This window comes from Schistocerca piceifrons, chromosome 10 (assembly GCF_021461385.2).
Source record: "Schistocerca piceifrons isolate TAMUIC-IGC-003096 chromosome 10, iqSchPice1.1, whole genome shotgun sequence".
Lineage (NCBI taxonomy): Eukaryota > Metazoa > Arthropoda > Insecta > Orthoptera > Acrididae > Schistocerca > Schistocerca piceifrons.
In genome coordinates, this window is record NC_060147.1 from 30487816 (window position 1) to 30511771 (window position 23956).

The window sequence follows — 23956 nt, forward strand, 5'->3', positions numbered from 1 at the left end:
AGGCGCTTCAGTCCGGAACCGCGCTGCTGCTACGCTCGCAGGTTCGACTCCTGCCTCGGGCATGGATGTGTGTCATGTCCTTAGTTAGGTTTTAGTAGTTCTAAGCCCACAGGACTGATGACCTCAGATGTGAAGTCCCATAGTGCTTAGAGCCATTTGAACCAACATATTGAGGACATTGCAGAAGTGCCGTTCGTTGCCACGGCTTGGCTAGCATCTACATTTACGTTCAAGCACGCATTTCTCGCGGCGCTTTAATATTTTTGTGGAACCACATTATCTGTGGTAGTCTGTGTTTGCTGCCTCGCCGCGAATATTGTGATTCGTTGCCTAATAACTCAGCCGGGCGTTTGGAGTCCTTTGGCGATTAATGCGTGTTATCGACAGCGGACGCGGAGGTGTAGGTTCGGCAAACAGATTCTCCGCGGCGTACACACACTCCCGAGGTAACGCCCACATGTTAGGGGTGGTAGGGAAACGCCCGTACGAGTCCTTTTCACTCCTGAACGAGGCTGCGGGACTTGGGTTACACGTGTAGGCAGATAATCTGTCGGTAAATAAACTCTCCATCCGCTTCCGCGAAATTGCTTCCAACGCTCGCCGCTCCGCGAATTCGGGCTGCGCTCTCATTCATCGGAAAATTGGGAGCTGTGTAAGGCGGCGGCGGCACCGGCGGGCGTGAAAATGAAAAGCGGTCGATCGGAAGGAAAAGCAAGGTACGAAAAAAATGAGAGAAAGGGGAAAAGATTTAAATCGCATTTGCAGCGGCTCCGACACAGCCGCCGACACAACGATCCATTCCATTCGAGAACCGCGTGTGTAGGCCTACAGCACAGCAACGTATGAGCGGTGTGTGGTGGAGGGTACTCCATATCGTAATTGGTCGTTGTCCTTCCTGTTCAACTGGTGTATCGAAGAGGGGTAATTGATACTTTCAACGCCTTATCACGTCAGGAAAAACAAGGAAATATACATGGTGAGTCACTAACTATTGCCACCAAGAATAACTCCGAAAGTATGATGGGAGCTGAAAAGTTCGTGGGAGAGAAGTTGAATGGGACAACGTGGCTTTTTGTTGCTAGATGGGGTCGCTTCAGAGACATGAAGGTCAATTCTTCCGGTCCATATGTGGCATAACAGCAAACCAGTGCTTAACAGTATCGGTTAAAAACAGTCTTGGCTGCAATTTTAGTTTTTTTTAAGATAATCTGAAGATGCTTAAATAAGGCGATACGCGTCGTTGAAAAATAAAAAAACTAAAATTGCAACCAAGACTGTTTTTAACCAATACTGTTAAGCACTGGTTTGCCACATATGGACTGGAAACGCGTCGTTGAAAAATAAAAAAAATAAAATTGCAATCAAGACTGTTTTTAACCAATACAAGGTCACCTTTATTTTTTTTATGGGATGCTATAGTTTGGTACTTTTTGCCATCGCGATCAATCCAATGATGGATTGCATTCCACCTAATGTCTCAGGCTCTCTCTTTGTCGATGACTTCGCGATCTACTGCAGTGCCCAGCGAACATGCCTCCTGGAGCGCTGCCTTCAGCGTTGTCTAGACAGCCTCTACTCATGGAGCGTGGCAAATGGCTTCCAGTTCTCTGAAGAGAAGACGGTTTGTATCAACTTTTGGCGATATAAAGCGTTCCTTCCGCCATCCTTACATCTCGGTCCCGTTGTTCTCCCATTCGTGGAAACAACTAAGTTTCTAGGGCTCACGTTGGACAGGAAACTGTCTCTTATGTGGCGGCCCGTTCTACACGTTCCCTTAATGTCCTCAGAGTTCTTAGCGGTTCATCTTGGGGAGCGGATCGCGCTGTCCTGCTTCGCTTGTATCGGTCCATAGTCCGATCGAAGCTGGATTATGGGAGCTTCGTCTACTCGTCTGCTCGGCCATCCCTCTTACGCCGTCTCAACTCCATCCACCATCGGGGGTTACGTCTTGCGACCGGAGCCTTCTACACTAGTCCTGTCGAGAGTCTTTATGCTGAAGCTGCCGAGTTACCATTGACCTACCGGCGCGACGTACTGCTGTGTCGGTATGCCTGCCGGCTGTTGTCTATGCCCGACCACCCCTCTTACAAGTCCTTCTTCGCCGATTCTCTCGACCGTCAGTACGGGTTGTATGTGTCTGCCCTGCTGCCCCCCGGAGTCCGCTTCCGTCGCCTGCTTCGACAATTGGATTTTGCCCTCCCTACCACCTTCAGAGAGGGTGAGAGCCCGACACCACCTTGGCTCCAGGCTCCGGTTCACATTTATCTCGACCTCAGCTCACTCCCGAAGGAGGGTACTCCGGCTGCAGTGTATTCCTCACGGTTTGTCGAACTTCGTGCTCGACTTGCCGGTCACACGTTTATTTACACCGATGGCTCCAAAACTGACGATGGTGTCGGCTGTGCCTTTGTCGTCGGGGCCGCCACCTTTAAATACCGGCTCCTCGACCAGTGTTCGAGCTTTACGGCCGAGCTTTTTGCTCTCCATCAGGCCGTTCAGTATGCCCGCCGCCACCGCCATTCATCGTATGTACTCTGCTCTGACTCACTCAGTGCTCTTCAGAGCCTTGGAGCTCCCTATCCGGTCCATCCCTTGATTCAACGGATACAGCAGTCCCTCCATTCTTTCGCTGATAATGGTGGTTCTGTCAGCTTTCTGTGGGTTTCCGGACATGTAGGAGTGCCTGGGAATGAGGCTGCGGATGCTGCAGCCAAGGCTGCAGTCCTCCTGCCTCGGCCAGCCTCCCATTGTGTCCCGTCATCTGACGTTAGTGGGGTTGTTTGTAAGAGGCTTGTGTCTTTGTGGTGGGATACTTGATCATCCCTCCAAGGAAACAAGCTCCGGGCAGTAAAACCGCTCCCAACTGCTTGGACAACCTCCTCCCGACCATCTCGGCGAGAGGAGGTCCTTCTGACCAGGTTGCGGATTGGGCACCGCTACCTGCTCTCCGGTGACCCAGCCCCGCAGTGCCCTTGTGGTCAAGCGTTAACAGTGCGCCATGTTTTATTGTCGTGTCCCCGCTTTAGTCAATCTCGTGTTGTCCTGTCCCTGCCATCTACTTTACCGGATATTTTAGCTGATGACGCTCGAGCAGCTGCTCGTGTTCTGCGTTTTATAACTTTGACTGGCTTGTCCAAAGACATCTAACCTTTTTACTTATTTTATCTGCATCTTTGTCAGGTCCTTCTGGTGTCCCCCCAATCCCCTTGAGTTTTACTAGATTCCATGTGTTCTAACAACGGTGACTGGGCGCTAATGACCTCAGTAGTTGAGCGCCCTTAAACCCCACCAAAAAATAGCATTTTTATACAAACAATGATTCATGTATACACAAGAGATCATGGAAATTGATGATGATGATGATGTTTGGTTTGTGGGGCGCTCAACTGCGCGATTATCAGCGACCGTACAATTTCCCAACCTTTGCTCAGTCCATACTCGCCACTTTAATGAAAGATGATGAAATGATGAGGACAACACTAACACCCAGTCGAGGCAGGTGAAAATCCCTGACCCCTCTGGGAATCGAATCCGGGACCCCGTGCTCGGGGAGCGAGAACGCGAGTCGTTGAAATTACTGGAGATGTTCATGAGTTACACTTCTCCACTACCACCACTATGAGAGTTAGGTGGTTCTTACCCCATTATTTTTTCCAAGTAGTGTTTCGTTGAAATCGATCCGGTAGTTGAGGAGGAGATCTGTAACATACATACATACATACAACATACATACATACTGAGGGACTACATTTTCCGGGGTTGGCAAAGAGAGTAGAGGTGAGGAAAAATTCAGTTCGCACCTGATCAAGTAGTACACATTAAGCACCAAGTTATCCGATAAGATTATCTGCTCTGTGAATAAAATAAGTTTAAGTTAGCTCTGAAAGCTAATGAGTAGGCGCCATGAAGTTTAACTGGTAGCTAAGCCAGCTTCATGTTGCGTTATACGGGGATTGTAAACAAGTCATTTAGGGATTATAAACAAGTCACAAGTGAGAAATCGACCTCACAGAATACTAACTGAGCTTTATATTTCAGAATATACGTACGGAACAGGTGGTGGGCTCTATTTTCAGTTTTAAATGAGTGCTTTTGTGGCGAATTATTAATGATTATTTAGTCGCAAACATCAAACAGGGTATCAACCAAGTTACAGCGTCTGCTAAGTTACACTTTAAAGCAAAAAAAAAAAATTTTGTCCAACTGATACAATTAAGTACTAGCTCCAAATTAATGACACCTTTGAAATAAAATTTAATTTCCACTGTCTATACTTTTACAAATAAATTCATAAAACTTTGTCAGCATGACCAAGAAGGGTTCAGGATTCACGCTCATAGCAGTGGAAGTTCAAAAATATAATAAAGAATATTTTTTTTACATGTGAAATGTTATCATTTTTTCACTTACTATTGGCTGCATTCGTTGCTGTTGGTACACTTTTCTTCATAAGTAAGGGAGATTCTTCCATGAATTTTGCACAGCATACAAACCATACTTACAGGTGTATGAAACTCTAGAATTTTCCAAATCTATTATAAACTGTGCTCAAAATTGAGATAATTAACCATAAAGTTTGAGTTTTTATTAAACATGAAGTTTAAAATGTAACAGCTCATTCATTTTTTCATTAATTAAATAAATTCTTGAATTTCATACACCTGTAAGTATGGTTTGTATGCTGGGCAAAATTCATCGAAGAATCTCTCTCACTTGTGAAGAGAAGTGTACCTTTAGCAACAAATGCAGCCAATAAATAGTAAGTGAAAAAATGATGAAATTTCTTACGTAAAAAAAAATTATTTTGTTACACTTTTAAACTTACATTGCTATGATTTTAAATCCTGAATCCTTCCTAGTCGTGTTGACAAAGTTTTATGAATTTATTTGTAAAAGTATAGACAGTGGAAATTGAAATGTTGTGTGGTGCCTCTCCTGCTCCAAGTCGGCCCGTTTGACGTCCTACCCCCCTTAAATGTTTTATGACAAATCCTTCTGTTATGTGCTACATTTTATCTACATGTCAACTTGCCCTGAGGTCCAACTCAAAGTGAACATATTTAATACAGCATAAGGTTTTGAAGACCTGAAGATAAGTCAAGTCTGTCGAAACCGGTTGTTTGTAAATAAAGATAAATGTATGCGGGCTAGGCTTTAGAACGGTTTCGGGAAGTAAAACAGATCGCTCCTTCTAATTTAGCGGTTAATCTTTTCGTGATAAATACGTACCAGTTTCGGTCATGACATACCAAGGTGTGGCGCCATAGTTACGTGTGCAAATGCATCTGCCTAGGAATGCATTTGAATAGGAATGACAATCGTTATCTGTTGTGTGCCAGTTTTGTGCTCGCACAGAATAGTAGGCAGCTGGTTTAGACTGCTGCAGAGCGCAGATCCGCAGCGGAGCGTGTGCTCGAGCCGGCTGCCTTTGTGCGAATGCATAAAGATAATTTCCGCCGCCGGTTCGGACGGGGTGGCGGTGGTGGGGGGAGCAGATTTCGTCAGAGTTCGTGCGCTCCCGCGGCGCTTCGGCCAGGTGCGGCCGACGTCGGGCGTGTCCGCCGCGCTTCGGTCGCGTCCGCGGGCGTCGCGCGAGCTTCTCGCCGCCGCCGCCGCGCGGCGCCGCTTGCCGGCACGCGCCCGCGGGCGGGCCGGTGGTGGGGGCGGTGACGTCGCGGTGGTGGGGGTGGCGCCGCGAGTTGTCGCGTCGGCAGCTGCGCGTCGCCACAGTCGGCGAGAGGCCGGCGCTCTGTGAGGGTGGGAGTGTAGCAGCAGCTGGACAACGTAGCGGCGTACGGCGACGGCGACGCCAGCCCCCGGCGCGGCCGCATGCCTGCCCCCGACGCCCGGCCATGGTGGTGACGCAGGGGAACATGTTCGGCTGCTACGACAGTTACGCCTACCGCCTGTGGAGTCTCGCTAACGTCTGGACCAACTGCCAGCGTGAGTTTTAGCCGCTCGCGTCCATGCATGTCACAGCACGCTATGCATCTGGCGTCAGTGCCCGGCCATCGCGCGACGGTGTGCTAATTACTAGACTGTTTGCGTAATCGCGAGCACGGAGCTACGTTTCCGACTCGTAAACAAGAGCGTCGGCAATCAGTCCTCCCGCGAACGGAGCTGTAGATGTGGGGGAGGAAAAATAACATAATTAGTCTTACCTACCCCCACCACACATCTTTCTTAAACTCGAGAAGTGCAAATGTAGCTTACGATATTTAACGTCCTGATACTAAAATTTCATCAGTGCAATACGTGAGTCACGTTTATTGATGTGTCGCATTTCAATTATGAGCAATCGTTTTCTATTTAATTTTTTCAGTCACTATGAAACTCTCGAAAGCTTGCCCTAGCACAGACGAATCTCTCATTTTTAGCAACAAAACACTTCGTTTTTGCTGCGAATCACGATTTTTGTTCACTTCATCCTTAGCACGACCGCGAATTATTTCCCATTGTCAGGTGTGGTTTTTCTCCTACAATATGTTGTACTGAGCTTTATTCTTGTTACGTTTCAGATGTTACATAGTTCAACTGGTGTGTGAAAGGGAATTGTGTGTCAGCAGTGATTAGTAGATACGTAATAAGGCGCTCAAAATACCTTTAGTACTAAAGGTACTTCCACGCTTCCTAGTAGCTTCGGCGAGTTACTGCACCACGTCAAATTTCATTTAAAAAATGAATTCGACAACTTATTTTCCGAAATGTGCCGCCCACAAGATAAATGAGGGTCATGACTGGAAGGAGCCGATATGTGACGTCAAAAACGAAAACATGGATTCTGTTGCGTTGTTTATAGATCAGGACTAAAAGCTTAGTTGACAATCAATGTGCTTTCCCTGCGTGTGTGTAGTAGCTTCTTATATAATTTTATTGTAACCGTGGCTATAACGTAGCCGTGCCGTGGTTGCAGGTAATTGGTGGCAAATGTGCAAATGGAGATATTAATATTAACGATGTTGTTGTTGTTGTTGTTGTTGTTGTTGATGATGATGATGATGATGATGATGATGATGTAGGTTAGTTGTCCGAGCGCAGTGTTCTTTCTCAGTGTTCATTTTTTGCGTCAGATAACCTACATTTCAGTTGACGTAAGACGAGCAAATTGGATGCGTTTTGTTTCTGCCTGAACTTTTCCAGCTCCGCTTCCTTACATGTACTTACTGCTATATCTATGAGGTTATGCACCGGTAATGTACGTCGGAATGCCAGAAGCACGATGACGCAGATGCTGATTGGTAACAGGTGTTCAGCAGGTGTCGAAAATCAAACCAGGTGTTTCGTGTCTACGTTGCCGAGACCATTAAAAAGTGCTTCGGGTTTCTACTCTTCAAACGTTTGTCCAGTTACGCTAGTAAAAAAGAAAGTGTGTTTCTGTGTGAAGATATCGCAACGAAAGATTGTTAAGGTTAAACTTTCTCAGGTGTATCTAATAAGCAAAGCAGCAGCATTGCTGTTCGTAAATTGTTTATAGTAGGATTTTAAATCCACATCAAACTGACCAATTTCTACAAATTTGTCTATTTTTTTCATCTGTCCTGAAATTGTGACACCGTACTGACGCTTCAACTGTCAACCATCTTCGTAATTACAATAATTTTTGGGTTCTATTTACTTATTATAGCTATTTTAGGCACTACTGCCATGCTGCAAACCTTTCATGCAGTTAGTAAATCAGTGATAGTAGCTGATCGTGGCGAAATCGATTCCGCTAGTGTCCGATGTAGTCTGCTAGTATCGCATAAAATACGTGCGTGAATGATTAACATAGCAGTTTTTTTAAGGCAAATGTTTGTGCGATACAGTGATCAGCTTTTAGAGATTACGCTAGTGTAAAATAGTGATTAATTTGAGACTTCTGCATATTTGGTTATTTTTGTTCGGCATCTCGGTGCTGCAAGAATTAATACACACCTCTAGAAGATTTCAATATTCCAAAGCAATGATGCGTAAGCTGAGAGACTATTTCGCTCACATAATATCTTTCATGTTTCTGCACACCTTTCTAAATAATTTCCCTGCTCTGCTTTAAAAATAAATAAATAAATAAAAAAAGCTGAGAAGTGATTTCTTATGAACATTTTCTGTCACACGTTTATGTATTTGCGTCTCATCTACATTACCCGTCTTCGAGTTGCCGATGCAATAGCAGCAGCGTAGAATATGTGTGTGTGTGTGTGTGTGTGTGTGTGTGTGTGTGTGTGTGTGTGTGTGTGTGTGTGTGTGATGGGAAGGGCGGCGGGAGGGAGTGTCCGCCTGAAGAAGCCAAGAGGAGGGGGGGGGGGGGGGGGGGTAGTGAAACGATTGTAGAGAATTAAGTGGTTTAAAAACTGTCTATTTAATACAGAATTGTACCGTGTTGTGGCGTTTGACAAGTCTCAGAGAAAATATTGCCAGTTTGTATCGTGCTGAAGCAAGTGTTCTTTTGGATGACATTTATGAAGCCACGCCTCCTCCCCCCCCCCCTTCCCCCACCTTTCCCACACTACATCCATACCTCATGCAACACGATCACTTTTTCTCTTCGTTCACGTTGTACCCTTTTGACACTTCTTACGTAACTTGCTATCCGCGATATCTCAAGAGTTGATATTTAAAAAAAATCTTGCGCTTTCTACTTGCCGTCTTCCAGTAACTTGTAACTTGCGTTTGCCATCTTCTCTACCACAATGTACCTGCCATATCATGGTTCCAGTCCGCGTATGCTCTCTAGCATACCTGTCCTACTTAGAGGGAAATTCTGTTTTTGCAACCTCCACAGTTGTTTGCTTCACTCGCACTGCGGACGTGCGACGTACGCAAGTTAAAAAGAGTTCTAGTTTGCTATAAGGTGCTGTAGAGATAAATACACTGAAAATGTTACTGACATGACATATTTCGTTTCGCGTCTTATTCTATCTCGCTTATAATCGTTATATTTTCTTCACATCGTCCGTGTGGGACCGATCTGCGATCTATGGTAACTGAAGAAAAAGTCATCAGCCAAGATCGCTAAAAATGAATTTTATTGGATGACCGGTTTCGACAGAGCTGTGCCGTAACCGTCAGATCTGCAAGAAATTAACAGAAAGTTGATAGGCAAATATTTAACCATCATGATAATACGACTTGATCAACTGTCTTGTTACAGTAGCGATCTTCATGGTAGAGGGGAGTGAATATGCAATGTGAAGCGACTTGCAATAATTTCAAAGCATAATGTGTGTTATAATTTTATGAGTTATGTAGCAAGGGAGTTTATAAGGTTGTAGTGCAACGATAATAAACATTTTCTTGTCAACTTCTGTTCATTCTCTTGCAGATCCGATATATAGCATAGCTCTGTCGAAGCGGGTCATCCAGTAAAATGCTATTTCTGCGATCTTGGTTTGTGAAGCTTTCTTCAGTTATCGCTTCTAATCGTATTCGACCTATGGTAAATTGTAAACAGTTTCTGTTGTATAGGATTCTTTGTAATTGTTACTTAAATACTGCAGGAACCAATTTGCGTCCTTTTTAGGATTGCGTACCTTAATTAGTAAAAACGAAATCCTTACAAAGGTCACTTTGTTGTATGTCTTTCTATCTGCCTACCCGTCCGTCTATTATACACCCCTATTTGTCAGGAACGGGTAGAAGCACCAAGCTGAAATTTGTGTCAAATATTAAATTCAACGGTCCCTTGGCGGTTTAAAAAAATTTAAGACTCTAAATCAACAGAGTCAAAAGATGTGGCCTTTCGTGTCACATACTTTGATGAACCTTCTGCATACGTAATTAAGTTTCTACGGAGCTTTCAGACCACTGGCCGGAATTTTTTTCCCCTTAAGCATCGTATATTAGCTACGTTAAGGAACTGCCAATGTGCATAGTGTAACTAAATAAATATGTTGTATTGGGAAGAAAGAAGAACTGTTCCCATTTTATTAGTTAAGTACAGCAGCTAATTAATTTGTAAATAAAAAATACGGAAGGAACACTATTCCATGAGGTACGCCCGTAATAATTAGCTCACAATGGACGATTTTGATTACCTGTACTATATAATAAGGCTACTTTCGTTTAGCTAATTAACCCATGTCCTATTTGCTCCTTCCAGGAAGCTAATTAACTTGTAATCATGCTGTTAACTATTTTATGTGCACACACACCTTCATAGTTTCAAGTCATCTACGTCAGATTATGAAAATATAATTTCGTCTGTATAAAGTAGATTTACGCTCATTATATTATGCAAATAAACTTACACAATTTGCCGACCGGAGTGGCCGAGCGGTTCTAGGCGCTACAGTCTCGAACCACGCGACCGCTACGGTCGCAGGTTCGAATCCCGCCTCGGGCATGGATGTGTGTCATGCCCTTAGGTTAGTTAGGTTTAAGTAGTTCTAAGTTCTAGGGGACTGATGACCTTAGAAGTTAAGTCCTATAGTGCTCAGAGCCATTTGAACCATTTGAACTTACACAATTTCCCCTCTAACAGTGAACAACCTAACTTTCAGCACATCTGCATAGCTCACTTGATTTTCGCACTGAGATTTTGAACTGTGAATTCATCTGCATATTCCAAATCCGGACCATTAACTTCAGAAACATGCGTTAAAGCAGCAAAGTTTTATTTTCTTCGCAGCCAGAATGTCCAATTTGTTTCGGGCCACTAACAGTATTCGGTGAGTTAAGATGAATGAAACACGCTGCCTTGTATCAGCGACTGCATGCGCGAACTGAATTAGCTGGCCGTGTTTCGGCATCACAGTTTAATCATCAGGTGCCTTTATCTTGCCTGGGCTGGATAAATTATGCCAGAGGAGAGCACTGTTGTTGACGGTGGGTGAGAGTTGTCATAAAGTGTCATGCTATTCTAGTTAACAACACAGGACAAGGAAATGCTTTGTGTTCATATCTTATGCGGCACAATTAAATGTTACTAACTTGCTCCACATGGAAACGTCAGTTATTGGAATAGAATTAGACAGTCTTCGTACTAGACAGATGCAACACTGTAGCCACATAAAATACAGTAATTATAAGATGCTTAAGAAACAGCTGCCATATGGTGAGGTTTGACTGTCTCAGTAAACCAGGTCCTCGCATTTGTTAGAAGCTGTTCTCAAGTCTTCATGAAGCGCATTACGTGTAATGTCACTCTCTGTTGCCCCAAGATATTTACTCAGCATAAACGAGCGATAGCAATGTTTCGAAAAGAAGATAACAGCACTTCTAGTTATGCCCCTTCAACGACCATTGAATTCTTATGGTCACTCCTCAACCTACTTACTAAAAATCTTTTTTGTGCACAGTAATGAAAACCTGTGTCAAATTAACTGCGATTTACACAATCGCAGTACAGGATCCACAAAGAACAGTCTTAATCTCCGCGGCTATATTTTATAGCTCTATATTTTGTGCACATATCTTTAAACAGTCAGCGAACAGAAATTGGAACGTGTCAATGTTGCCGGCCGAAGTGGCCGCGCGGTTCTGGCGCTGCAGTCTGGAACCGCGAGACCGCTACGGTCGCAGGTTCGAATCCTGCCTCGGGCATGGATGTTTGTGATGTCCTTAGGTTAGTTAGGTTTAACTAGTTCTAAGTTCTAGGGGACTAATGACCTCAGCAGTTGAGTCCCACAGTGCTCAGAGCCATATGTCTCAATGTTGAAAAAGTTTAAGACACATCTTGCTTAACCACTTTTCCTACGAGCTGCCTGATTACCTGTACGCCAGGGCTGCCAACTTCTGCCAACAGAATGACTAGTAAATACGCCTCTGATTTTGTATCATACGGACGAATAAAATACTTAGACAGTTTTCATCGAGGCCATGCAAACAATGAGCCAGCACTTCTGGACAAACGGCAGCCACAGTGCACAAGTAATGAATGAATCAGTAGCTCCTTCTAAAGGAGCGACTTTGCTGCTAATGTTCATTAACAGCGTATGCAACCTCAGATGGGAAATGTCAGTTTAATGATAACCACTTGTGTTGTGGAGACAATTGTATCGAGACAATGGCTTCCCTTTGGTCCACTTCCCTGAATGTTTTCCTTTATCATGATCCTTAGGGAGCACGGCCGACGAATTGCAATCCAGGTATCAACGTCTTCCCCAGGTAATCCTAATACAGACTCCTACGACTTCCCTAAATCATCCTCATACAGAATTCCTAAGTCTTCCCCAAATCGTCCTGTTATAGAATTAGTACGTTCCCCAAATCGTCCTCATACAGAATTCCTAGGTCTTACCTAAATCGTACTCAAATAGAATTACTAGATCTTCCCTGCACGGTCCTGATACAGAATTCCTACTTCTTCTCTACATCGTCCTGATACAGAAATTCTACTTCTTCCCTAAACTGTCCTGATGCCAATTTCTATGTCTCCGCAGGCGAAATCACGGCAGTTCCCTGAAGCAAGGCCATAGACATTTTGCAATGGCATTCTTCCACTTCGCAACCCTGTACTTCGTCTCTGCAAACGGAGACTCAGCCTTGTTTCTAACACGCTGCCTCATTCTCTAGAGGCAGCAGACTGACTAGCTATTTCGACGAGAAAACATTTGGTGATGACTACACAATCGAGTAGAAACAGCAAATTAAGCATCTAACGGTGACCATACCTACGAAGAAGCGGGTTAAAAAATATGTGGCACTAGGGCAACATGCACCTGTGTGATAGTCCATTGAATTTCACCAGAAACCTGGAAACTTGTACGTCTCTACCTCCCCCCTCCACCCCCTTCTCTCTCTCTCTCTCTCTCTCTCTCTCTCTCTCTCTCTCTGTGTGTGTGTGTGTGTGTGTGTGTGTGTGTGTGTGTGTGTGTGTGTGTGTGTGAGAGAGAGAGAGAGAGAGAGAGAGAGAGAGAGAGAGAGAGAGAGACGGGGGAAAGGGTGAGGGGGCTGGATGAATCATAATTGCACCCGTCATATCCGTTTGTCTGCACATATAACAAGAGATTCAGCAAGCAGAGCTCCTGAACAACTGACGTAAATATTGACTTCGTAAACGATATCAGGTCAGAGCCTGTATGTGTGTGCAGGCTTTGCTCTATGTCTGCTAATTTTTATGATGCACCATCTCCCCCACCTCCCCCTCACCTACCCCCCATTCCCCTCTGTTCCCTTCTATGCAAGGTCTCATTGTACGAAAATCACAGCAGTTATTCGCTATTGCTAGCAGAGGAGAAAGTAATAGTTTTAAGTAAGGTGGTCGTTATGTTCAAATGGTTCAAATGGCTCTGAGCACTATGGGACTCAACTGCTGTGGTCATCAGTCGCCTAGAACTTAGAACTAATTAAACCTAACTAACCTAAGGACATCACACACATCCATGCCCGAGGAAGGATTCGAACCTGCGACCGTAGCAGCAGCGCGGCTCCGGACTGGAGCGCCTAGAACCGCACGACCACCGCGGCCGGCGGTCGTTATGTAAGGTAGTTATAGCCGTCAGTTTTCCGCTATGTTAGCAACTCCTTTTCATCTCCATTTAGTGTGATCCATCGCTTGCTGTTGCTATATGTGCTGCCGTCTGTCCCGTCACCCAGGAGCTGAAACATCTTCCTCCCTCACCTCCACTTCCAAGTACCGCTCTAAGACAGTTTCCCAAGCCGCCCCCTCTTTTTTTCTCATTATGTGTCACATTCAGTCTCTATTCCCTCTATTTCTTACATTCAGTAACCACCTTTCTCTCTCTATCAGCAGCACCATCTCTTTTTTCGCTCTATCCATCCTACTTTTTCATTCCTCCTTCTGCCACGTCCATTTCTTAAAACTCCCCCAGGCTTGCTCCGTCTTTCTTCCTCAGTGCCCACATTTCAATACCACACATGACGACTCTCCATACAAAACGTTTTACTAGCCTTTTCCTCATATATTCGACCATACCGCTGCAGAAAATTCTCATTTTTTTAAGAAAATACCTCTTTCGCGATTGCTGTCCTGGCTTTAATTTCTGTGCTGTTTTTCCAATCTGTTTCTATTCTGCTTCCTGTATAAGCAGAATTCTCTAAAATTTCTTCATTCACCCCGGTCTTTGCCCTTTCATTTCCTCCCAGTGCCATTGATGTTATTGTTATTGATTTTCATCCCATAAATCTTTCCTTTGGCTTCGATGGCATCCACTGTATCCTGCAATTATTTTTTCGTCTGTTGCTAGAAGGCCCATGGCATCTGCAAGTAATGCACACCTGTTCTCAATCCGGCGGTTCAACCGAACATCGCACCCAATCATTTGGCATGGCCCTAGTAGGGATGTATACTTATACCTTCTTCTGACCAGATTACAATTCGACGGCAAACCGCAGTGCGCTTTTTCACTTATTACAGACGTGTTGTCGTTGTTGTTGTTGTTGTTGTTGTTGCCTTCCGCCCGAAGACTGCTTTGATGCAACTTTCCACGCTACTCTACTGCGTGTAAGCATCTTCTTCTCTGCATAAGTACCTCAACCTACCTCCATTTCAACCTGTTTGCTGGAATCAAGCATTGCTGTCCCACTCCCCTGCATTTCCCAATTCACCATTCCTTCATACCTCAAGAAGAATTCTATCAACCGATCCCTTCTTTTGTCAAATTTTACAATAAATATCTTTTCTCCCCAGTTTGCTTCAGATCTCATCTTAACTTATCGGCTCTACCCATCTGATCTTCAGCATTCTTCTCTACCATCACATTTCAAAAGCTTCTACTCTCTTCATGTCCGCACTGTTTATCGTCAACATTTATCTTCTGTACGACACTACAGTCCACTCAAATGCCGGCCGGGATGGCCGAGCGGTTCTAGGCGCTACAGTCTGGAGCCGCGCGACCGCTACGGTCGAAGGTTCGAATCCTGCCTCGGGCATGGATGTGTGTGAAGTCCTTAGGTTAGTTCGATTTAAGTAGTTGTAAGTTCTAGGGGACTGATGACCTCAGAAGTTAAGTCCCATAGTGCTCAGAGCCATTTGAACCAATCCACACAAATACCTTGAGATAATAATTTCTAACACATTTCTACTCGAGATTAAGAGATTTCTCGTCTCTCAAAACCCACTTCTTGCCATTGTCAGTCCATATTTCTGCTTCGGCCCTCGTCAGTTAATTTACTGCTCAAATAGCAAAACTCATGTATCACTTTTAGCGTCTCATTTCCTAATCTGATGACTTCAGCAGTGGCTCGTGTAAGCTGAGACCAAATCATTACTGTTTCTCGTTTGTGTATGTTCGTCTTATAAACTCTCAAGACGCTATCCATTCCGTTCAACTCATCTTTCAACTCCTTTGCCTTCTCTGAGATTTTTACAAATTGATGGTCAAAGTTTTCAGTTCTTCTTCTAGAGACTGATCCCTCTCCCAGTTTCCTCTTTGGCTACTTATACTGGTTCCTCAGCGTACTGTGTTAGTATCACGAGGGATAGACCGTAGCCGAAGTAAGCTGTGACAGAAAAAAATGCTAGAGCCGACTGAGAATCGGTGCCCAGACCTCTGGATTCGCAGCCAGGCACTCGGCGACTTAGCTCAACACAGCCTGCTGTATGCGCGACAAACTGACGAAACTTCCTGACAGATTAAAAATGTGTGCGAGACCGAGATTCGAACTCGGTATCTTTGGCTTTCGCGGGCAAGTGCTCTACCGCCGAGTTTCCGCCTGGTGAGAGCCTTTCCCGCCTGGAAACTGTGGTGGATTACAGGCAGGTGTTGCGCGCCTCTGCGGATCTGGATTTCGAAACTTCCTTCCTGTGCGGTTGGTCCAGGTGCGTCCACAGGTATCCGTCCTTTCTTCCCGTCTCCAGCCGTTCTGCTGGATCTAGCGCGTGTTTCGCCAGCTAGCGGCTCTTGTACGAGAACGAAGACATTTCGTACCAAGCCTGCTGCATAACCGCTTCTCATTCTTGACAATCCCTGGAGTCTTACACCGCACCCCACCTGGAATGGATGTACGACGAGTTAAAAATTGTAATGAGATATCTAACGTGACCTGCTATAGTCCCTATACAGCAAGCCAAAACTTAACACTAGGAAATAAATACAGAAAAAAATAGTGCAGCTACAAGACGTCAAACACGTTAAACAGCCGTGCGGTCATTTTTTTCATTTCTGTATATTAGGTAGCTGAATTACGATATCTGTACATCGTAAAGCAACAATGGTTCAAATGGCTCTGAGCACTATGGGACTTAACAGCTATGGTCATCAGTCCCCTAGAACTTAGAACTACTTAAACCTAACTAACCTAAGGACGTCACACAACACCCAGTCATCACGAGGCAGAGAAAATTCCTGACCCCGCCGGGAATCGAACCCGGGAACCCGGGCGTGGGAAGCGAGAACGCTACCGCACGACCACGAGCTGCGGACGCGTAAAGCAACAATGATAGCGGTTGAGTTTACGTATCACTTGAGGCGAAACAAGGAACTACATGAGAAATTTTAAAAATGTCAGCCGCAATGCAGAAAAGGAGACGTCCTTTCGTAATCTTACGCTCCCACACATCACTATTAAATTCATTGCCATAGTATCTTTACCAATTTCGAAAGCTTCGAGAGGTGTAAGATATACAAAATAATAACTTCTTACTTATCTTCATTATCTCTTTGTTGTTGTCCATGGCTCAAAGTCTTGTCAAGGGGTACATTCTTGCAGCTGAAAATTCAATTTCCTAGTTTCTTGATGACTAATAACTGATGATTTGTCTGTATTATTCTTCAATTTTACATTTTGTCATATTTTAAATATTTTCAACATTTCGCGCCCCTGTCAGCAACTGTATATATATATTAATTTTAATTTTAATAACCAACAGCCTCAGTTGCAATGTTTACCTAGATTTACCTAGGTTTCAGTCGGTATTACCCACCCTTCTTGAGAATAGAAGTAACTACCGTTTGTTCATAGTGGACATCGTGAAACCAACACTACAAATCCATAAATTGTCAGACTGTAAAAACTTATCTGGCACTGCCTCGGCCCCACTTCGCGACCACGATGCGGCAGCCACGAGTGCTGTACTGTAACACTATGGACAAACGGTAGTTACTTTTAATCTGAAAAAGGTTGGGTTATCCCGACTGAAACCTAGGTAAATCTAGGTAAACACTGCAACTGCGGTTGTTGGTTATTAAAATTTAAATTAATAATTTGTCATATCTTTCAACATCACACTGTTTTTTACATTTTCCACATTAAAACAAAATATGTACATATTTGGTGACAAACTTAGAAAACGTCTACTTCCATCTGAGGCATGTCCACCACTTCTTACATTCTGCGGTACTCACAATTTCCAAAGAGTTTACAAAGCAAAAGAGTTTGCAGCCTTTTTTGACAGGAGAAGAATCTTTACCAAATTATATCAGTATTTCATAAATAAATCCAGAAACAAATTTAATAATTGGCGTTAGATTGCGCAATTAATAATATGAATTTTAAGTATGCCAGAAATTTTGTAATTTCAATTTTTTCTTAAAAGATGAGTAATTTTAACTGGTGGTACATATCCATTGTAACAGAAGATATATATCATACGAGGGGAAGAAATAATTAATAATAATAATAATAATAATAATAATTTATTACTGTTGATTCTGTACTCCTACACAGATGAGGTTGGAAGCAAAGAAAGGGCCGTACGTCATTACGATGGTTCAAATGGCTCTGAGCACTATGGGACTTAACATCTCTGGTCATCAGTCCCCTAGACTAAGAACTACTGAAACCTAACTAACCTAAGGACACCACACACATCCATGCCCGAGGCAGGACTCGAACCTGCGACCGTAGCAGCAGCGCGGTTCCGGACTGAAGCTCCTAGAACCGCTCGGTCACAACAACCGGCACCTCAGTAGGAAGTTAAGACAGTAGCCTACATTGGTAAATTTAGAGCGCTGGAAAAAATTTTAAATCACTTCCTAATATAACTTACGTCAGTGCTACTGTTAAACTAACTTCTGATTTACTTTCGCATCAGATTTATTTTGCTCTGTTAGCGAAACATTTTGTTGAAACGGTTTATGAGTTATTAATTTTTGGGGCGTTTTTAAAAATGACGATTAAGAACGTAATTGTTAAGGGGAAAAATAGTCTAGCTCAAAAGTGCCTCATCATATGACTGTGTGCTTTGATACAAAAATAGGACATCATAAGTTGCATTACAAATTACAAAATTTGTTTTACCTCAATCTTCAGTTTTTTTCGTTCTTAAAACAGCAGGTTTCATCTTTTTTTTATTTATTTTTTATTTTTTTTAACATCCTTTGAATATCCCACCTTGACTTTATGTTGGCAACAGAGACTCGGATGTTTAACATCTTCCGAAAGTGTTGTGTTACACCTGCCTTCTGATATTCATTCACGTGTCACCTGCTTCTCGTTGGAGTGTTTGGAAGTGCCACTTTATGAACCAATACACCTAAAACAATAGGGCAAAACAAATTTAGTAACTTTTTTTAATGCACAGTAGTAAACACCTTATGATATTCTGTCTGTCTAACAAAACTCACAGTTATACGACGAGCCACTTTTCTACTAGATCATTTTTCCCCGATAAAAATTAGGTGATCAATCGTCATTTCTGAAAAAGCAATTAAATTAATAACTGCTAAACTATTTGCGCCAGAGGCTTGTTTTAAAAAATGTTTTGCTAACAATGCAGAATAAAACAAATTTTATACGAAATGTATAGAATAGATGCAAGTCAATGGACAGCATTGACGTAAGCGATGTTAGACAGCAACCTTAAATTTTTCCAGTTCTATGGTTAGTAATTAATGTTACCATAGTAACTGCGGAAACAGATGGAGAAATATTTTTTTTGAAAACAGATGCTAAGAAAAACTACAGAATAATCTTTACTGGAACGACGCACCATCCTCCTCGTTTAACTTCATTGCGAGAGAAACTGATAACTGTAATTAATCTAATAGTCTCAGAGTGCAGTGGCAACTATTACTCCTTAGCAGTTGTCTTTATTGATGGGGCAAAGTAGTAAGACAGTATACTTTGTCCTGAAGGACCTACTTCGACAAAAACATTCTTTCGGTCGCAGCATTCATGAAGCATCTAAATGCGTAACAGTACATCTGGAGGCCGAGAAGTCCAAGAACAATCATTCAGTCGCTGATACGACAGATTACTAGTAGAAAGGTTTAAATAACCACAACATCTTCGCGATAGGAATTTGGCACAGATCTAGAAAAAGAATAACACGAACCAGTATAGGGACAGGTAGGTTAATGACACTCAGCGAACAGAATATTTGTAGTGATTAATATACTCGTAGCTGAGCTATAGAAACGATAATACGGCTCCAAAACTCAGGTAAATCAGCGTTGGACCGTTGGAAATGCAATGAAATTTATTTTTTTCCCCTCTTGCCCTCTAGCAGAAACGAAAAATTTGTATAATTAACGCCAGCTTTCCAAATCTTCATATGCCTATACTCAACATTCCTATCTGACATTTTGTCACTACGTTTAGCTCGCCCGATTCCACGAAATGTGAAGGAAACGATAACAATATTCATAGCCAACCTATTGTCTCGAATTATTTCCCGTTTGAATTATCAAAAAGACGGCAGGTAACTGGCCTATTCGGTTAATTTCTAGGTCGTCGAAAGTCAGGAAAGGTAATTCCATTTACTACAACGAGACAGCTACACTTGAGTCAAACAGTGATAGTTTTGTAACAAATGGAGACTCGTTTCTTTAGTCCGTAACACAAGGAAATATAACAGGAACTTCAGATGTCCTGTCAAGAAGTGGGCCTCGAAGAGAGAATAAGAAGTCTGAAACGCAAGTAGCAGTCGTTGCTTTGGTAACAGCTTGACGTATTATCCACGTACTAAACAAAAATCCACCACAGACGCGATGTCTTCTTTACTTCGAATAAACATTTTGGAGGGTATGATAAATCAACATTGTTTCTGATTCTCTGTTTTCAAGTGCAATTTCCTCAGGGCCCGTTCTTCTTTCACTTTCGAGAAAGTTGTTCCTTCTCTTCTTGTGTCCACTTTCTTTCAGTTCTTAGTTTTTTGCTGTCCTGAAAGCCTGCCTTTTCTATTGTTTCTTCAAAAAACGTTCCGTTTCTTGCTGTGCCCAAGTCGAGTCTAACATTTTCTCTCTCTCTTTCGTCGTTATTCGTCCTGCATGAGTGCCCATAGAATTTTCTCATTACATCTGATACGTTTTCAGCTTACACACGTAGTTTTGTATCTGTTCTTAATCTGTATTCTGATTCCCTGCCGTTTATGGGTGCTAGTATTTTTCTTAGAAATTTTCTTCCATTTTTTCCGATTTTTCGAGCTCTCCCTTTGTAGGCACTTGAAGAGGATTAATCATATATCCTTAGACGCGTGTCAAATTATGTTGTTGAAACCAGCCATGGCTAGACTTTGAAGCAACGCAATTCAGAAGGCAGGATTAATTATGTGTACCGTTTAGCATTATTAATAAATGGTTTTAACAGACACAAAATGATATTTATAGCAGTTAATATCTACCAGAGACAAGTCATTCGAACACAAACTTAATTCGCATACGTTCCTAGACAGTAAATGCGCTGGCAAAATTCTCGAGTTTGTTTTTATTTTCTTGTTTCAGTGAAAGATTATTTGAGTAAATAAAATTATGTGAGATAATAATACTGACAGGACGTATGTCGGGCTACAGAATACAAAACGCCATGTATAAAAATAAGCGACGAATTACTGTATGTGAGACAGGTCTAAAACGTACAGTAGTCAAACTGCACCATGACAATGAAAGACACAAATATTTAACATAAAACACGTACGGAAGTATACGTGGTGATGCATAAGAAAACTCTTCAAATTTAAGTTTTCCTTCTACAAAGACGAATAAATTATAGTTTGGTAACGCATCTCTTAATGGAGCTAAGACCTACTGTGAGATAAATAAACGACATTTTGAAACATTTTAGAGTCTGATTGGAGAGTGGAAACGTCAAACATTCCAAATGCCATTTTTTCTCACAAATCGCGTTTCCAGTGCTGCTGCGTTCGAGGTACTTTGTTGCACGTTCCAAGACTTGTTCCAGGTGCCAAGTCATGGGGGCATCCAATAAAACATTGGTTACAAAATGGCGCACGTTCTCCCGAAGGAGTTCCAAATGCCATGCGTCAAGGTGTCCTGCATTTAGTTGACGCATAGAGTGCGTGGTAAGGAGTCTGCGTGCAAACTTTTGTTTGTATCCATGAAACTTCTTTGTAATGGAAGGAGATAATTTGGGTTTGAAAAAAAATAAAGAAATATTGATGCGAACAGACAAAACAATTAGTCTGGAAAATGTTACGGAAAACCATTTCTTCTCAACGGCACAGAGTGTTTCACAGCAAATTTTGAACATCGAAGACCAAGAGTGGAGTAATAAACAGAAATTAATGCTGAAAGATTTTTTAATTAATTTGTTATTTCCTTGGATAAGATTTAAAAGATACGAGAAATGGTTTTTGTTGACTACAATTCTAGTAGTTCAACCATTGCTGTACTTGCGTTACCACATATAAAACGTACTGCCTCAGTATTAATGGCACTTGAAACAAACACTTTCGCATTGATACTCAGAACTAGCCTGTTTCCCTGTACGGCAACCAGAACGTTTTTAATAAATTGTTTATTCTCTTTCTTTCCTTTTTTCCACTCTTAATTGTTCTTGCATGGTTTGTTGACGGTATTAGTTTTAACAAATGTCTCATTTTATTGAATTCATATAACCTGCTCATAGTCTTAGTAACGATTTATTTTCTCTTGACTTTCGAGTTACAGGGTGGCGCACGAAATGTGTTACCATTTTGTTTTTGAATATAAACTTTATTGTCAATACAATCTGAAAGAAACATATACTACAATGAAGAGCCGTCCATGGAGATTTGTTCTAACTCAGCACATGCTCAATATGTCCACCATTTCGTTTCCTAACTTCCTTCAAACGAACAGTGGAGTTCGTGATTACCCTACGGCACATGTCTTCCGTAATTTCACTGCAGGCTTGAAGAATAAGTCTTCTGAGCTCCATTAAATCACGTGGACGTTTCGGGAAAAATTTTTCCTTTAGGTACCCCCAAAGAAAAAGGTGACATGGATTGAGGTCTGGACTAATGGGGGCCAATTTTGTCCGTCATTGAAGCGACCCGGAAACCTGAGTGAAATGATCCGCATGTCTAAATGCTCGTGTAAAAACTCCAACACAGTGTTTGCTGTATGTGACCTTGCTCCATCTTGCATGAACCACTGCGTGTTGAAGGGCAAGGCAGTAGCAAGAAGTTGTGGAATGAAGCTATTGCGAAGCATGCTCAAATAACGTTCGCTGTTCACAGTTTCTTCAAAGAAAAAGGGTCCAATAATTCCGTGACTGGAAATTGCTGCCCACGCTGTAATCCTCGAAGCATAATGTTGTCGTTCGTGAAACACTTGTGGGTTTTCAGTGGCCCAAAAGCGTACATTTTGTTTGTTAACCACACCTTCTAAGTGAAAATGCTCCTCGTCTGAAAACCAAACGTTGTTGAGAGTTTCTTCCCTATCCTCCGCCCACTGAGCAAACAGTAGTCTCTGCTGCTTGTGTTCTTCAGTGAGCTTCTGTGCACAGGTCATCTTGTATGGGTACGTATGGAGGTTACTTTTAAGAATGCGTTGAACGGAGCGTCTGGGTATTCCCTGTTGCACTGCTACCTTTCTGAAAGATTTCCCGGTACTTCTCTGTACAGCAACTCGTACAGCTTCAGTATTCTCCGGCGAACAAACAGGCTTAGGCGGAGGTCGCTTCGCTTCCAATACTGTTCCTTCCTGTACAAATTTATCGTACAACCTGAGGATGGTCTTCTTGCAAGGGACCCATCGTGTGTTAAGCTGTTGTCGAAAACGCCTCTGAAACACTAAAAGGCTTTTCGTTTCATGAACATGTAACACAATTGCCGATCGTTGCTGTGTCGTCAGTCTTCCATTGTCAGCCATTGCTGCTTACTAGTCTCCTAGCGGCAGTATCGTGAATTACACGTCATTTCGTAACTCATTTGTTATTCCAAGCTCTGTTGGTACTGCTGTAGAGATCCCAGCCGGATATCTAATGTGCGTCGTAAATTGTGAAAGAAAAAATTGGTAACACATTTCGTGCGCCAGCCTGTAGAATCTGTTGCTGCGTCCTTTTTGATGTTGCGATGAAAGTCCAATAACACTTTCACTCTGTTTTCGCTTTGTGGACGAGTGTGCTGTGAAAACAGCTCTACAGTAGCAACATAACGCTATGTCTTCTCGTGTGCGGTATCACACGTGAGGCTGTGTCGCAAGTTGTCGGAATGAGCTGTGCGTCAAATGAAATCCAGGAGAGGTGATTGGGTGAATTGGCTGGGCGCCTTCCTCGTACGAGCTTCTGCCGTATGTGTAGATAACACTCTATCTGTTCTCTGAAGTACGCCGCTTACTGTTAGCGGCAGGCGGAAACTATTCTCTAGCTGTTACCGATGTAGATGCTGCCTCAATTCTTTCTAATCAGTTGACTCATACCGCTGCAAGCACAAACTCGCGCGTTAAACTCACATTGTCAGCTCTCTCTCTTTCACTCACTGCGATATGCTCCAAGGTTGAAGCATACCGCTTAATTGCTAGGTGCGTCGGATAGGGGTTTAGGGTGCTTTCTTGAAGTGTCGGAAGATGGGCACCCTAGTTTCGTAGCCTCTACCACTAGCGGCATTTGAAATGCGTCTTCTAGATCGGCTCCAAAATGAGGTGCTGCATACGCAATTTTCTGACACAAACCAAAGAACAAAGTAATTAATTTTTATTTTCTATTTGGACATCGTCCATTTATCCAGAGATCAACAACTGAAATTAAAATTAAATTTATTCAACCGTTTGCATTTAACCAATTTTTCCATCGCTTCTTTGTACAAGACCACTTCACAGTTCTAATCGAAAAGCGCAAAACTGAAAATATTCTACATTATTAATTTATAGATATTAAGCTACTCACTTGAGCTCTGATGTTGCCCTTATAAGCC

At 42.8% G+C, this 23956-nt stretch overlaps 1 protein-coding gene across 1 annotated transcript in view; it reads left to right on the forward strand.

The window, feature by feature from the left end:
* Positions 1-5845: 5845 nt before the first annotated feature.
* LOC124718655 (zinc finger protein 1) overlaps positions 5846-23956 on the forward strand; it is a 215363-nt gene continuing 197252 nt past the window's right edge. Inside the window, exon 1 of the mRNA XM_047244283.1 lies at positions 5846-5943. Coding sequence (XP_047100239.1) covers positions 5853-5943 — 91 coding nt within the window. The 5' untranslated portion in view covers positions 5846-5852. The remainder of the gene's footprint in view (positions 5944-23956) is intronic.